Here is a 12,993-nt window from a genome sequence, read left to right on the forward strand (position 1 = left end):
AGCGATAAGATCCCAAGCAGCCAGGAAGCAAAAGACGGCCTGCCCTACAGCTGAGTCCACGATACTTTGATGTATTCCTGTACTTGGATAATTATGCCTTGCTTGGTTTCTCGATTGGGCCGCCTGCTTGGACAGAAGACCGACCTACCTCTACACAGTACCTGAACTTACACACAGTATGCGGTACCATACCTGGTAAGGTTACGGCGCAGGCAGGGACAGGCGTCATTAACAATATAGAATTGTGAGCCAATCAGAATGCCAGAATTAAACGGGATGCCGAGCTGGGAAGTAAACTCGAGGGGTACGAAGGTACTTCCCTCGCCGCCAACTTTCTTCCTCTCCCACTCGCTCTGGGATCTCCATTCGCCATCCATCCGCAATTGTTGATCAAGCGCAAAACATTTCCAACCCCCAACTTCTGTCATCTCGCAACCGGCACCCCTTTCTCCCTGAACTACTCGACACGGTTGAGCACCTTGGGCTTCCCAAGGAGAGGGATCTCGCCCGTTTCCCCGTCGGCCACCTTCATCAACGAGGTTGCTGCACTCGTCGCTTTTGCGAACGGACGATCATCGAGATCTTCCGCCGCTGTTACCGATCCCTGCCGCCCTCTCTATACGGAATAGACACCCGCAGAACACCCGCAGAGGCCGCCGCGCCGACCCCTTCTCTCGAACACCCCAAGCGTAACCCTCCAGCGACCCGTTAAACACCGCCAAGCTGGCTGCGCTTCCGACTCCCGATCTCCCTCAGGGCGACGCAGCAGCGCCGCTGCACCCTGACTTCGAGCTCGCTGCGGTGGATTCAAAAATGGAGCCGCAAATGGAAGACGGTTCGCATGGCGCGCCGCCGCCAACCTCACTCGAAGCGGAGCCCTTCTCGCGGCAAAGCTCGGTCTCGACGCAAGCTTCCGCCGCTCAGAACCCTCCCCAACCCCAAGCCAGCGCCCCAGCGGTTGCCACTGCTACCCCGGCAACGGACTCGTCACAATCAAGGTCAGTGAGGGATCCGAAATTATGCGCGGGTAGAGGACGAGGGGGAACGAAGAAAAGGGCAGTCGCGTCGCGCTTGGACTCAACCTGCAAGACGCGCGCTCTTTGCGCCAGCCCCATTGATGTCGGGCCACTCTGATCTCGGAGGCGGTTTTGAGCTTCTCAATTGACAGTACGCGCCTGCTCTCATTCTTCCGTGGCTGACTGCTCCCAGGCCCGTCGCGATCGCGCCCGCCATGTATGCTTCCGGCACGTCGCCCGCCAGCACCGCCCCTGGCCCCGGTGGAAATCTGGTAAGTCGAGTTCCTTTCTGCCCCAGCGTCGCTTTCTACAATATGCTGCAATCGCTCGGGAAGTCGGGCGTCATTGCTTGTGCCTCGACCAAGGCGCAGCCTGCTATTGGCCCGCGTGATCTCGGTGGTTTGCAACTCGAACTTGCCCGTTATCAGCGTGCCCCACTCTCGCGGGCCATGCTTCCACTTTCTTCAAAAATTTCCTTATCACCTTGCCTTATCATCTGCGCGATCGTCGGCATTTATCCTTTGTCTTATCGTCACATCTAATCGCTGTGGACGGAGGCGCATCCACGTCCACATCGGTCAACAATCACCAGTATCCCCAGTATCCTGGACATCACAGAATATCCACCGCCAGCATGGCAAGTATGGCTAACCACGACCGCGCATCCACACAGCCCACCTGCCAGAACTGCGGCACCTCGACAACTCCGCTATGGCGCCGAGACGAGACGGGCGCCGTGCTCTGCAATGCTTGCGGCCTCTTCCTCAAGCTCCACGGGCGGCCCAGGCCGATCTCGCTCAAGACAGACGTGATCAAGAGCCGCAATCGCGTCAAGACGATGAGACCCGACCTTGCAAAGCAAAAGAAGGCAAGAAGGCTCCCCCGCCGTGGATCCGTCACCAGCCCACGGCAGCTAATGATCGAGTGCAGGCGCAGGCCCAACAGCATGCGAATCTCCCCCAGCCGGGCGACGTGGGCGGACAAGATCTCGGCGTCGGCAACGGCGCAACCGGCGTCCGCAGGACCTCGCAAAAGTCGGCCAACGGCGCGATTGACGACGCGAACTCCCCGATTTCCCGCACCGGAACGCCCAGCCTCTATGCTTCGCACATCGCCCCGATCTACCAGAACATCGACGAACAGTTCCAGGCTCAGCACCTGTCTGGCTTTGGCGGGCCCGATGGCCACGCCCCGTCTCCCATGAACGGCGACCGGCTGGATATGCCACAAACACATGAGCAGCTTCTGGCGGCAAATGCCAGTCTGAAGACGCGGGTCAGCGAGCTCGAGGTGATCCAGCAACTGTACCACGGAAGGATCCAGCAGCTGGAACAAGAGGAGGCCAGCCGGCAGGCGCGAGAGAAGAACAGCTCCGAGGCCGAGGTGCAGCTGCGGGCCCAGCTGGAGACCATGAGCAAGGCGCACGCCCAGCTGCAGAACGAGCTGGAGGAGAGTCACCGGAGAGAGAACATGCTTAAGCGGCGCCTCGACGAGCTTGAGGTCGAGCTCAGCCAGGCCAAGGAGGCTCTCCAAGTCCACGAGAGTGGCCGGGCCAAGAAGGCCCGTGTCGAAGAGCCTGCAACGAGCACGGACGAGACTGCACCAAGCCCGCAACCGGCCTCATAGCAGACATCCAGTTTGTCCTATGCCGCGCTGCGATTGGCCTGATGTGGCAGCTGCGGCCAGATCTGATGTTGGCCCTTGTGTTTCTCAGCTTTGAACGGGTCTCACAAAAGGAAGCAGTGAAATCGTCGGATGGCTGGTTTGGAGCGGGGGTATTCTTTTCCTACACCCTTCCGTTCTCTTTATCAGTGGCTTTGTTACGGGAAAAAGCCCGACCTTGCGTTTCGGGCACAATCAACGGGAGAGATTGAAGAGCTGCGTCGGGGCTCTCTGGAGAGGCAGGACTACAGGACGGGCTGGGCGGAGTTGTTGGAGTACGGCGAGCATGAGTGCTATGAGATGGGGTTATAACAGGAAGCATTAAGGGAAAATTCCGGGACGGGAAAACCAAAAAAAGTCTTGGTGTGTCAGTGGTGATACCGAGTATACTTTCTAATGCCTCAATCGAGAGTTCTTCAACGCACTCAACCCCGGCCGCCTGGGACATGCTGCATCCCGCTGTGTGCGATGCACTCCTGCCGCGCAAACGATACCTGGCTTGTCTCCCTTGATGGAACCGTCCCAAGGCTGCGGAGCCCGCTTTGCCGGGGTGGTCGTCACGACACCTTTTCGAGCACGAGCATGGGGATGAAAGAGATTGATACGGACGATGAAAGAGATTCTGGAATTAACACCGCTCGCAAGCCTCGAGGATAGCACGGATGGATGTTCTTTTCCTGCACTGGTGCGGTACAGCATGCTTAGGTAGGTAACGATGCGCACATGTGGAGTCAAAGCCTGCTTGCGGCTATCGGTGCCACTCACTCAGGGCGGACACGCAAGTGTGTGTATGACCGTCAGATCAAGGTCTCACTGCCGCACAATCACACATTCAGACGGCCTCATGGCGGCGTACTCTGCTTTTTCCAAGGCACTCACTCAGGCGTAATTTAGGAGAATACGTCCTACTAACTGCCTGTAGGTCAAATGGTTGGAATGCCAGTACTTTTCATGCAGCAAAGCAACACCAGAGACATGGTCTGTGGCAGCTTGAGACGGCGCAGTTTGCTCTCCGCAACACAGCTGGTCCATTTTTCAGGGTGGCGCAGATCTCGCACTCGGACAAACATGCGCCTGTGCCTGTTTCACCCCAGCCAGTAGCCAACTGCGTTTGCCTGTGCCTCACAGCTACGCCGCTTTCAGCAGCCCAGGGCCAGCTGAGACATCTTAACCACCCATTGCAATGACGAGCTCGTAGATCTCGCAGCGGCCTACAGGGCAAATACATCCTACCCATTGCATGCATAGGGTACACCAAGCAAGATGCTGCCCTTAGCCATGGCACTATCAACGCCAGTCGCGCACCGATACGCCCCGCTCACGCCGTCGCCTCTAAACCCCAACACTTACAACAGCAGCAGCAGCAGCGACTCGAAAACCCAGCAGGACAAGCCCGCCTCGACCTCCCCGAGACCAAACCCCAGACCCAAACCCACGACCCTACACCTCCCTCCGGGATACGCGGCCCCGGCCTTCTCCAGCCCAACACAGCGGCTCCTGCGGTACAAGGCCGCGCAGGCCTGGCGCTCCGAGACGCTCCAACGCCGCGAGGCCGTCCAGCCCGCGAGCCACGCCCACGCCCAGTATGCGTCCCATGCCCGGAGAAAATACCAACCCCACCACCACCACTACCATCACCACCCCGGCGACGGCGACGACGACGAGAGGTGTAGCCAACGCCGGCATGAAAAGCATCAACGCCCCCAGGACCCGGCGGCAGCAGTGGTGGCAGCGGCCGTAGCAGGCCACCACAGCCACGACCAGACGCACACAGTTCCCTTCAAGATCCCCTTTACCATCCCCGACCCGAGCTCAGTCCCAAACAGAGACACGGACCCGCACCCGTACTCGTACCCGTACCCGGCTGCATACGGGCACAGCAACGGCAACGGCAACGGCAACGGCAATGACAACGGCGGCCGGGCCCCCCGCGAAAGTGATATCAGCGGCCTCGTCGAACTGGAAGCAGCAGCAGCAGCAGCAGCAGGAGTATCATCCCTGCCGCGGGCCGATGACAGGCTTCCCGGAGCCGGAGCCGGAGCCGGCGGCTGCGACGGCGCAGGCGGAGGCGGAGCAGGAGAAGAAGCAGCTGTAAACGGAGCCGCACACCTAGTCGGCGAGGGCCAGGAATGGGGAGCATGGGAATGCGGCGGGCAAGGGCCGCCCGCTGGCTGGCGCGCGGGGCCCGGGCATGACGGGCGTTGTCTGGGCATGGAGATGGTTGAGCTGGGGATGGTGTCTGGGCGCCGCGGGCTGGTCCGCGGGAGGCGGGGGAAGATTCGGCCTGGGGGCGGTGCTGCTGGGGATGGTGTTGGTGTTGGTGTTGTTGGGCTTGGTGGCGGTGGGTTGCGCGGTGCGGTGACGGCGCGGCGTGTTCTTGTCGCGGTGGCGTTGCTGATCGCGTTGGCGCTCGTCCACGGGCTCGTGAGCGCGTTTGGGGGTGTCGGTGGCCGAGCCACCGGTGGGTGGGGTGGTAGGGAGGGGTGGTGAGGCGTCGTTGGGGTACTCGACGGAATAGCTTGCTCGTTCTCCCCTGCGTGATGGGAAAACGCGGAAGAGCAGACAGTTTGAGCTCACAGAGGAGGACCAAGATGAGGTGGAGACCGGGTCTTGCGTTGTGAGTCGAGTTGAGACGGGTCTAACAGACCGCCAACCTTGCCATGCCACGCCGTCCCCAAGAACAGAAAATTATCCCCGTCCATCGCCCTGGCCGCCCTTCGCTGAACTTGGTCGGATGATATACACGTTGTTTACATACACCGTCGCCATCCAAATGTCATTGCGACTTCTTCTCGTCGTCGCTTGTGTGTTCTTGCGACTCCTTGGCGGCAACCTCAGCGTTGCGCTTCTTGATGGCCGTCTCGACCTGCCAGATGGCTCGCTCGAGCTCGACCTCGAGCTGCGGCAGGTCTAGCGCCTGGGTCATTTCCTTGCCTTTGGCTTGCGAGAGCAGCATCGTCTCGCCGTCGGGGGGATGGGAGCCGTTCGCTGAACCGGGATCCAGATAGTTCAGTGCCTCTCCGCTAGAGTCCGTTGTCGGCTCCGGTGCGGAGGGGAGTGGCTCTTTTTGCTCGGCATACACCTTATCGACGACGGGCGACGGCGTGAGGGCGAGGAGGTTATTGCTCAGGAGAAACTGGACGTGCTTCCCCCCGGACAGTGCTCTCCAGTGCGACCAGGCGCGATATGCCAGGTAGAAGAAAGGGAGATTGGGAACGAGGGGGATCAAGGCAATCGGCAGTGTCAAGGGCATGCCCACAAGGCACCAGAGAAGCCTTCTCTTGTGCAATGGCTCCCTCTCGGTCGCCAGGGTCTCCAGTATCTTGGGCACGCGGTCCATCTGCATCAGGCTCTTGGGGTAGACAACCTCGACCTTCTCGGTGCCCTTCAGCTCCACCTGCCTCCGGCGCTGCGACAGCGGCGGCACCGACTTAAGGCCCCATTCCTCGTAGGGGATGCGGCGGAGGATCTGGTTGCCGTAGCTGACGACCGATTTCTGCCAGCCGCGTTCCTTCTTCTCCCAGCCGGACCAAGTCCTTGCAGCTTTGGACTGGATCCAGTCCGACCATGTCTGCTTCTCGTTCGCTGGCGCGTTGAGCTTCTGGCAGTAGAGCAGCGTGCGCCTCGTCGAGATGGGCAGCAGGTAGAGGCGCATGGTTGCGGCCAGTGGCAGGCCCGAGTCCGTCACGGCTACCTCGGGCTCAGGCTCAGGCTCGGGCAGCCTTCGGTGTTTCCGATGATGTTCCTCGGTCGACCAAGAACAGCTGCCTGCACGGCGCGGGGAGCGGGAAAAAGAAGGAAAGAGAGTAAAGAGAGTGAAGCCGCGGTGCTCTAGGTCCTGGGATGGGAACTGCGACGGGGCATCTTGTACATCGGCTCACTGAGAGCTTGGGTGGGAGTACTGTCGTAAACGTTTGCTTGGCTGTGGTGGCAACGCGGGACTGCGCGTTCGCAAAATCGAAACTTTGCTGGGATCTTGAGCTCCTCCGAGGCTCCCTGGAACCTGGACCGTTGGGAACCAAGCAAGGGCTCAGAGCCAGTGACGCAGATGGTGGTCTAATGTTGCGCCGTGATTCGCTAAAACAAGTCCGCTGTGGGGACGCTTGGTAACTCCAGTCTCCAGGCTTTGTTACACAGTAATGGGTTTTCCCAGGACGGGACACTGGGCCTCGAAAGCTGCCGCTCGAGATCCCCCAGCGCGGTCATGTCAAGCAGAAACTTGGTGCTGTAATGGGTTAACATGAAGAGAGAGGTTGCTGGACGGATCTAAGAGGAACGGCCGGCGCCAATAGTTAGAGCCAAGTGTACTCCACTTGCGCTGGAATTGCTTGATTCGTGAAGAAACAAGAACGGGATTAGAAGATTGCCAACAACATGTATGACCGTCCTTTGCTGTGCTGTAGGTGCTAAGGAATACCCAACGGAATGCTCTGTAGTTGTAGCCTTGATGTCTGTCCCGTAATTCGTAGGTAATTTTCGACCGGGATGCCGGTAGTGATGTGTTTCCATGTACGCAGTAACTACACTACGCCGGCCCGGAGACCTCCAGGGTGCCCTGCCGACATGACGCATCACCTAGCCGAGAGTTAAACGTTAGGCGGAATTGATTGTCGTCATAGGCATACTGTGGGAATTGAAGTGTCTGTGCATACCCGGAGCTTCCCTGCTGTGGCCCGCTGCAGATTGGAAGTGCTGCATGGCCGCCAAGTCTCGGCTCACCTGCTCAAAAACAGACGATCAAAGCACCACGCTCGACCTCGAACAAGTCCCATGTTGGAGCCGGAGCTGAGCCGGCCAAGTTGGGGGTCCTCGACACGACGAAGCCAGGATGTCGTCAATTTGAACTCAACAGTACTGAAGACCGCGCGATGCAGCGACCGCACCGGGTTGCACCCAACCTCATCCCGCCGCCGCCGCTCCTCAGCATCCGTCGCTGATTGATGCGCCGCGAACTACTGTGCTTCATGCACGTTGGTAGAGCCGCTGGAGCGACCTACCAGTCAACGCACGCCCCGTGCGCGGCGCCCGCCCCCAACCACGGTGATGGCGACACCGGGCCGGCCGCCGTCGAGCCCACATCATTCCGATCATCATTCCGATCCGCACCCATCCGCAACCACTAGGTCTCGAAGTAGTGCTGCGGGGTCTCTCTCCGCCTCGCGCGGCGCTCTGCGGACCCTCCCGCGTACGAGGCCCCGTCTTGTATCTAGAAGTCCCTGTTTTGCTCGTCCACCAGACTAACACATCGGCCGTCAGCATGGATTGATTCGTACGAAATCCGCTACGGCCGGCCCGACGACGCCCAGCTGCGCGCGCTGAGCTCGCCGCCCCCGCGCGCCCTGCCTGCCCAACACAACCATTCCCCGAGCCAGGCGCAGAGGCGAGTGTCCCGCGATGGCTACGTCTACGAGAACCCGGCGGTGTTGGGGCTGGAAGGAGCAAGGACGCCGTGGGCGAGGTTACGCATGCGCCTGATGCGCAAGGACGGTTCCGAGAGGGGCCGCAAATGGGACCACCTGCGTTCGGCGGAACCCGTCATCGTGCCCCAATACGGACGGGCGGCGCCAGACTCGCCCTGGCGGAGCTACGTCCAGTCGTGCCGGTACGGTAGATTGCCGAACGAGGAGGCGCAGATCGTGGATCCCGAGGTGCTGGATAAGCTGCAGCCCGGCTTCCAAGGCCCCGTCGATATGCCGCCGCTGAGCGATGCCTGGGGGAGGCGACAGACGCGGACTGCGGTTTTGTACAAGAGGATATGGCGCATCATCCTCCGCCACCCGCTGGTCCCGCTGGCCTTTCGCCTGGCCGTCCTGCTCGCCTCGATCCTGGCGCTGGCCCTGTCGGCCAAGATCTACGAGTTCGAGCACCGCGGGGATGAGAAGCCCACATCGGAGCTGGCGCAGTCCATCGTGGCTATCGTGGTGGACACGGTCGCCATCCCCTACATCGGCTACATGACCTGGGACGAATACACGGGCAAGCCGCTGGGTCTGCGACTGGCCACCCAGAAGATCTCGCTGGTCCTCATGGACCTCTTCTTCATTATTTTCAAGTCGGCGAGCACGGCGCTCGCCTTCGAGGCGCTCGTCTACCACAACGCGGGCGACCGGGAGACGACACGGTACACCCAGGCACTAGCCTCCTTCCAGCTGATCGGCCTGATATCGTGGAGCTTTACCTTGTCCGTGAATGTGTTCCGCCTCGTCCAGAAGCTGGGCGGAGGAGAGGATGAGCAGTGACGAAACCGGAATTTCATTACCAAGGTGGCCGGGAGAGTATGGGTCTTGGAGTACTGGCGTTTGGCTACCTGCATCATTCCTGCATTATTCCTTGGAAGTATACCCTCATTAGCCATCAGCGGGCTTGGAACAGTACCTTGCACCTTAGCATAGCCATAAGTAGTGTGTATGAGGCATCTGCAATGCGGATGCCGTGAATGAACAAGCGTGTAGCTTTGATTGTGCGGTGGTGAGCAATGCCACCGGTTGCTGAGCTCTTCGTGCATTAGCACTCCGTACTCCGGAATTTGCATATGCAAGGTCATTGTGGATGCGAGATCTAGTGTAGGTTGGCCGCAAGGATGAGGCTCCTGGGCTGGGGTCGTGATTGCGAAGGATAAGAGCAGAGGGAAGGGTGCGCCTCTTGGCGCTTAACGGTCGCTTGGTCCGCCTATCAACGTTCGCAGCATCGCGTTTGAATGCACAAAAAAATCGGCCCTGAACACCGGGACCCTCCCCTCCTGCCTGAATGGGGCGCCTGGAACCAGCCTTCCAACAACCGGCTCCTGCTGAGGCAACCCGGCATCACCGGCAAACGTCCCGGCTTTGTAGGTCGGACAAGCGACATCGTAGTTACATTGGAAGCTTTTCATTTCATCTTTTGCCTCTTGTCACCATTCTGGTTCACTTTAAGTTCCCATCGGCTGGCCGTTCTACACTATTCCGCAGCGTCCTTTGAGGTGCCCCAAGCGGGCGGTAACCGCTGCCACTCACCACCACTCACTCTACCACTTATCTTGTTCCCCACATTTCCACCTGCTGGAGGGACGGGAGCCTGAACGCCCGCCAGTCGCGCTCGCCATTCTTGGGTAAGGCTGCTTTGCTTAGGCACAACACATGGCTGCAACCCTCTCTTCCTTTCCGCACTGCAACTTCGAAGCCTTGAGACGGCAAATAACTGAGAAGGCGTGCTCCAGGGACTGAAACCGATTCCACCGGCCGATTTTTTCGAGCGATCGCTGGGCAACCGCGACGTCGCCCGCTTCAGCGAACTCATCGACGACCCCTTCCACAGCCCCTCCCCTTCGGCAGCCGTCCACCAAGATGCCGCCCTCTGCGCTGCCGGGGATGCCCCCCCCGCAGGGCAGAGAAGATATTGAGTCGACGTGCGTGGCAGCGCCCCGTTGTGTTTGCTGCGCTCGATCCCGCGAGCTGACCTGCGAGCAGGTGGAACTACCTGCAGTATGGCATTACCAGGATCATGCACAATCTGCAAGACGGCGTGGATCTAAATACTGTACGTGGCCCGGCCGAGTTTGCTTCCTCGTAAAGTTGATAGAGTCGACGTCTCGCTGACAACCCCGGGGCAGTACATGGGCGTCTACACGTCAGTGGCCTCCTTGCATCGACCGCGCGAACGTGCTGCGGGTAGCTGACTTTCCCCCAGGGCCGTCCACAACTTCTGCACATCCCAAAAAGTCGTCGGCATGAGCATCGCAAACAACTTCTCGGGCGCATCTCAGCGTGGTGGTTCGTGTCCCTGCTCCGTTCCGATCACCTGGCGTTCGCTGACTTGCTTTCCTCGGCAGCCCATCTTCTCGGCGAGGATCTCTATAAGAAGCTGTCGGAGTATCTATCCGGACATCTTAGGGAACTGGTCACCCAGTCGAGGGCCCACACGGACGAGGCACTGTTGGCGTTCTATATCCGCGAGTGGCAACGGTACACCGACGCCGCCAAGTACATCCACCATCTCTTCCGCTACCTCAACCGGCACTGGGTGAAGCGCGAGATCGACGAGGGCAAGAAGAACGTGTACGATGTCTATACCCTGCACCTGGTACAGTGGCGAGACGTCTTCTTCACCCAGGTCTCGACCAAGGTCATGGATGCCGTCCTGAAGCTGGTCGAGAAGCAGCGCAACGGCGAGACGATCGAGCACAACCAGATCAAGCAGGTCGTCGACTCGTTCGTGTCCCTGGGCATGAATGACGGCGACTCCTCCAAATCGACTCTCGACGTCTACCGCTTCCACTTCGAGCGCCCCTTCCTCGACGCCACCATGCTCTTCTACCAGAAGGAGAGCCAGGAGTTCGTCGCCCAGAACAGCGTCGTCGAGTACATGAAGAAGGCCGAGGCCCGGCTCGAGGAGGAGGAGGAGCGAGTCAAGATGTACCTCCATCCGGACATAGCGATTCCGCTGAAGAAAGCTTGCAATCAAGTCCTGATTGCCGACCACTCCAACATGCTTCGCGACGAGTTCCAGGTGCTCCTGGACAGCGACCGGGAAGAAGACATGGCGCGCATGTACAGTCTGCTGTCTAGGATCCCAGACGGACTGGACCCGCTCAGGACTAAGTTCGAGACCCACGTGAGGAAGGCCGGGTTGGCTGCCGTCGCTAAGGTGGCGTCGGACGCCGATAAGCTCGAACCCAAGGTCTACGTCGATGCCCTGCTCGAGATCCACACCCAGTACCAAGGCCTCGTGAAGCGTGCCTTCAAGGACGAGCCCGAGTTCACCAGGTCGCTCGACAACGCCTGCCGGGAGTTTGTGAACCGGAACGAGGTGTGCAAGTCGGGCTCCAACAAATCCCCCGAGCTGCTGGCCAAATATGCCGACTTCCTCCTCCGCAAGAGCGGCACCGGGACCGAGGGTGCCGATCTGGAGAGCAGCCTCGTCCAGATCATGACCGTGTTCAAGTACATCGAGGACAAGGACGTCTTCCAGAAGTTCTACTCGCGGATGCTGGCCCGCCGCTTGGTCCACAGCAACTCGTCGTCGGACGACGCCGAGACGAGCATGATCGGCAAGCTCAAGGAGGCCTGCGGGTTCGAGTACACCAACAAGCTGCAGCGCATGTTCCTCGACATGCAGATCTCCAAGGATCTCAATGCCGGGTTCAGAGAGCACGTCCAATCGTCGCTCGACTCTAAGGGACTCGACTCGTCGTACTCGATCCTGGGCACCGGCTTCTGGCCTCTCTCGCCCCCCGGGACGAACTTCAACCCGCCCGAGGAGGTGGCGGCCGACTGCGAGCGCTTCGGCCGCTTCTACAAGGCCAAGCACGAGGGCCGCAAGCTCACCTGGCTCTGGCAGCTGTGCAAGGGTGAGGTGAAGGCGAACTACATCAGGAACGCCAAGATGCCCTACACGTTCCAGGTCTCAATATACCAGATGGCCATCCTTCTGCTCTTCAACGACAAGGACAAGAACACGTACGAGGAGATCGCCACGACGACGCAGCTGAACAGCGAGGCGCTCGACCCGTCGCTGGGCATCCTCGTCAAGGCGAAGGTGCTCAACATCGAGGGCGGGAGCGCCAAGGTCGGCCCCGGGGCGACCTTCTCGCTCAACTACGACTTTAAGAACAAGAAGTACCGCGTCAACCTCAACGTCGGCATGAAGTCGGAGACGAAGCAGGAAGAGGCCGAGACGAACAAGACGATCGAGGAAGACCGCAAGCTGCTTTTGCAGGTGAGATAACCATGCCTTTCTCCCTCCCCCCCCCCCCCCCCCCTCCTTTGCCTTCCTTCAGGTATGCTGACGTATCTGTGTGCCCGCCCGCCAGTCGGCCATTGTGCGCATCATGAAGGCGCGCAAGCGCATGAAGCACCAGCAGCTCGTAAGCGAGACCATCAACCAGATCCGCGCGCGCTTCGTGCCCAAGGTCGGCGACATCAAGAAGTGCATCGAGATCCTACTCGACAAGGAGTACCTCGAGCGGCTCGACGACGACGACATCGGGTACCTCGCCTAGCCGCGCGGTGCCCGGTCGGCGGCCGTCGCCTAAGGCAGGCAGGCAGGCAGGCAGGCAGGCAGGCAGGCAAACCTTCTACCTCTTTTCCCTCTAGCGCTGTCTGGCAGACAATGAAACAAACAGAGAACACAAAGTTAAATGTGGCAGCGGAACGCTCCTGCCGTCATGAATTGTGTATGAGTAACAGACCACTACCCCTTGCTTTGAGAGTCCCTCAGTTTTTAGGTTCCGGTGCGGGCTCGGTAATAATGGCGGGTGCTTTTTATGCAGAGTTATGGCATGGCTTCCCTTCTGCCTTGGTTCGTCCTGGTTTCGTTCGAATGTGCGCGCAACTTGGGG

At 59.8% G+C, this 12,993-nt stretch overlaps 5 protein-coding genes across 5 annotated transcripts; 4 read left to right on the top strand and 1 right to left on the bottom strand.

The window, feature by feature from the left end:
- The first annotated feature begins 1,578 nt into the window (after positions 1–1,578).
- THITE_2171447 (uncharacterized protein) lies at positions 1,579–3,101 on the top strand. The gene is made up of 2 exons (XM_003657189.1): positions 1,579–1,884; positions 1,947–3,101. Exons 1-2 carry the CDS (start codon positions 1,660–1,662, stop codon positions 2,640–2,642), a joined length of 921 nt encoding a protein of 306 aa, XP_003657237.1. The 5' UTR covers positions 1,579–1,659; the 3' UTR covers positions 2,643–3,101.
- A 759-nt stretch (positions 3,102–3,860) lies between these two features.
- THITE_2122759 (uncharacterized protein) lies at positions 3,861–5,311 on the top strand. Its single transcript, XM_003657190.1, has one exon. The coding sequence runs from the start codon at positions 3,957–3,959 to the stop codon at positions 5,166–5,168; it is 1,212 nt and encodes a 403-aa protein (XP_003657238.1). The 5' UTR covers positions 3,861–3,956; the 3' UTR covers positions 5,169–5,311.
- A 143-nt stretch (positions 5,312–5,454) lies between these two features.
- On the bottom strand, positions 5,455–6,333 carry THITE_2092407 (uncharacterized protein; the record flags this gene model as incomplete). Its single annotated transcript, XM_003657191.1, has 1 exon — positions 5,455–6,333. One exon carries the CDS (start codon positions 6,331–6,333, stop codon positions 5,455–5,457), a length of 879 nt encoding a protein of 292 aa, XP_003657239.1.
- A 1,388-nt stretch (positions 6,334–7,721) lies between these two features.
- Positions 7,722–8,917, top strand: THITE_2132315 (uncharacterized protein; the record flags this gene model as incomplete). Its single annotated transcript, XM_003657192.1, has 2 exons — positions 7,722–7,863; positions 7,935–8,917. The coding sequence occupies 2 exons, from the start codon at positions 7,722–7,724 to the stop codon at positions 8,915–8,917; spliced, it is 1,125 nt and encodes a 374-aa protein (XP_003657240.1).
- Positions 8,918–9,868: 951 nt separating this feature from the next.
- THITE_2122761 (uncharacterized protein) lies at positions 9,869–12,785 on the top strand. The gene is made up of 6 exons (XM_003657193.1): positions 9,869–10,062; positions 10,124–10,193; positions 10,267–10,283; positions 10,344–10,426; positions 10,486–12,371; positions 12,466–12,785. The coding sequence occupies exons 1-6, from the start codon at positions 10,001–10,003 to the stop codon at positions 12,652–12,654; spliced, it is 2,307 nt and encodes a 768-aa protein (XP_003657241.1). The 5' UTR covers positions 9,869–10,000; the 3' UTR covers positions 12,655–12,785.
- Positions 12,786–12,993: the final 208 nt, after the last annotated feature.

This window comes from Thermothielavioides terrestris, chromosome 5 (genome assembly GCF_000226115.1).
Source record: "Thermothielavioides terrestris NRRL 8126 chromosome 5, complete sequence".
In the NCBI taxonomy this organism is placed as follows: Eukaryota; Fungi; Ascomycota; class Sordariomycetes; order Sordariales; family Chaetomiaceae; genus Thermothielavioides; species Thermothielavioides terrestris.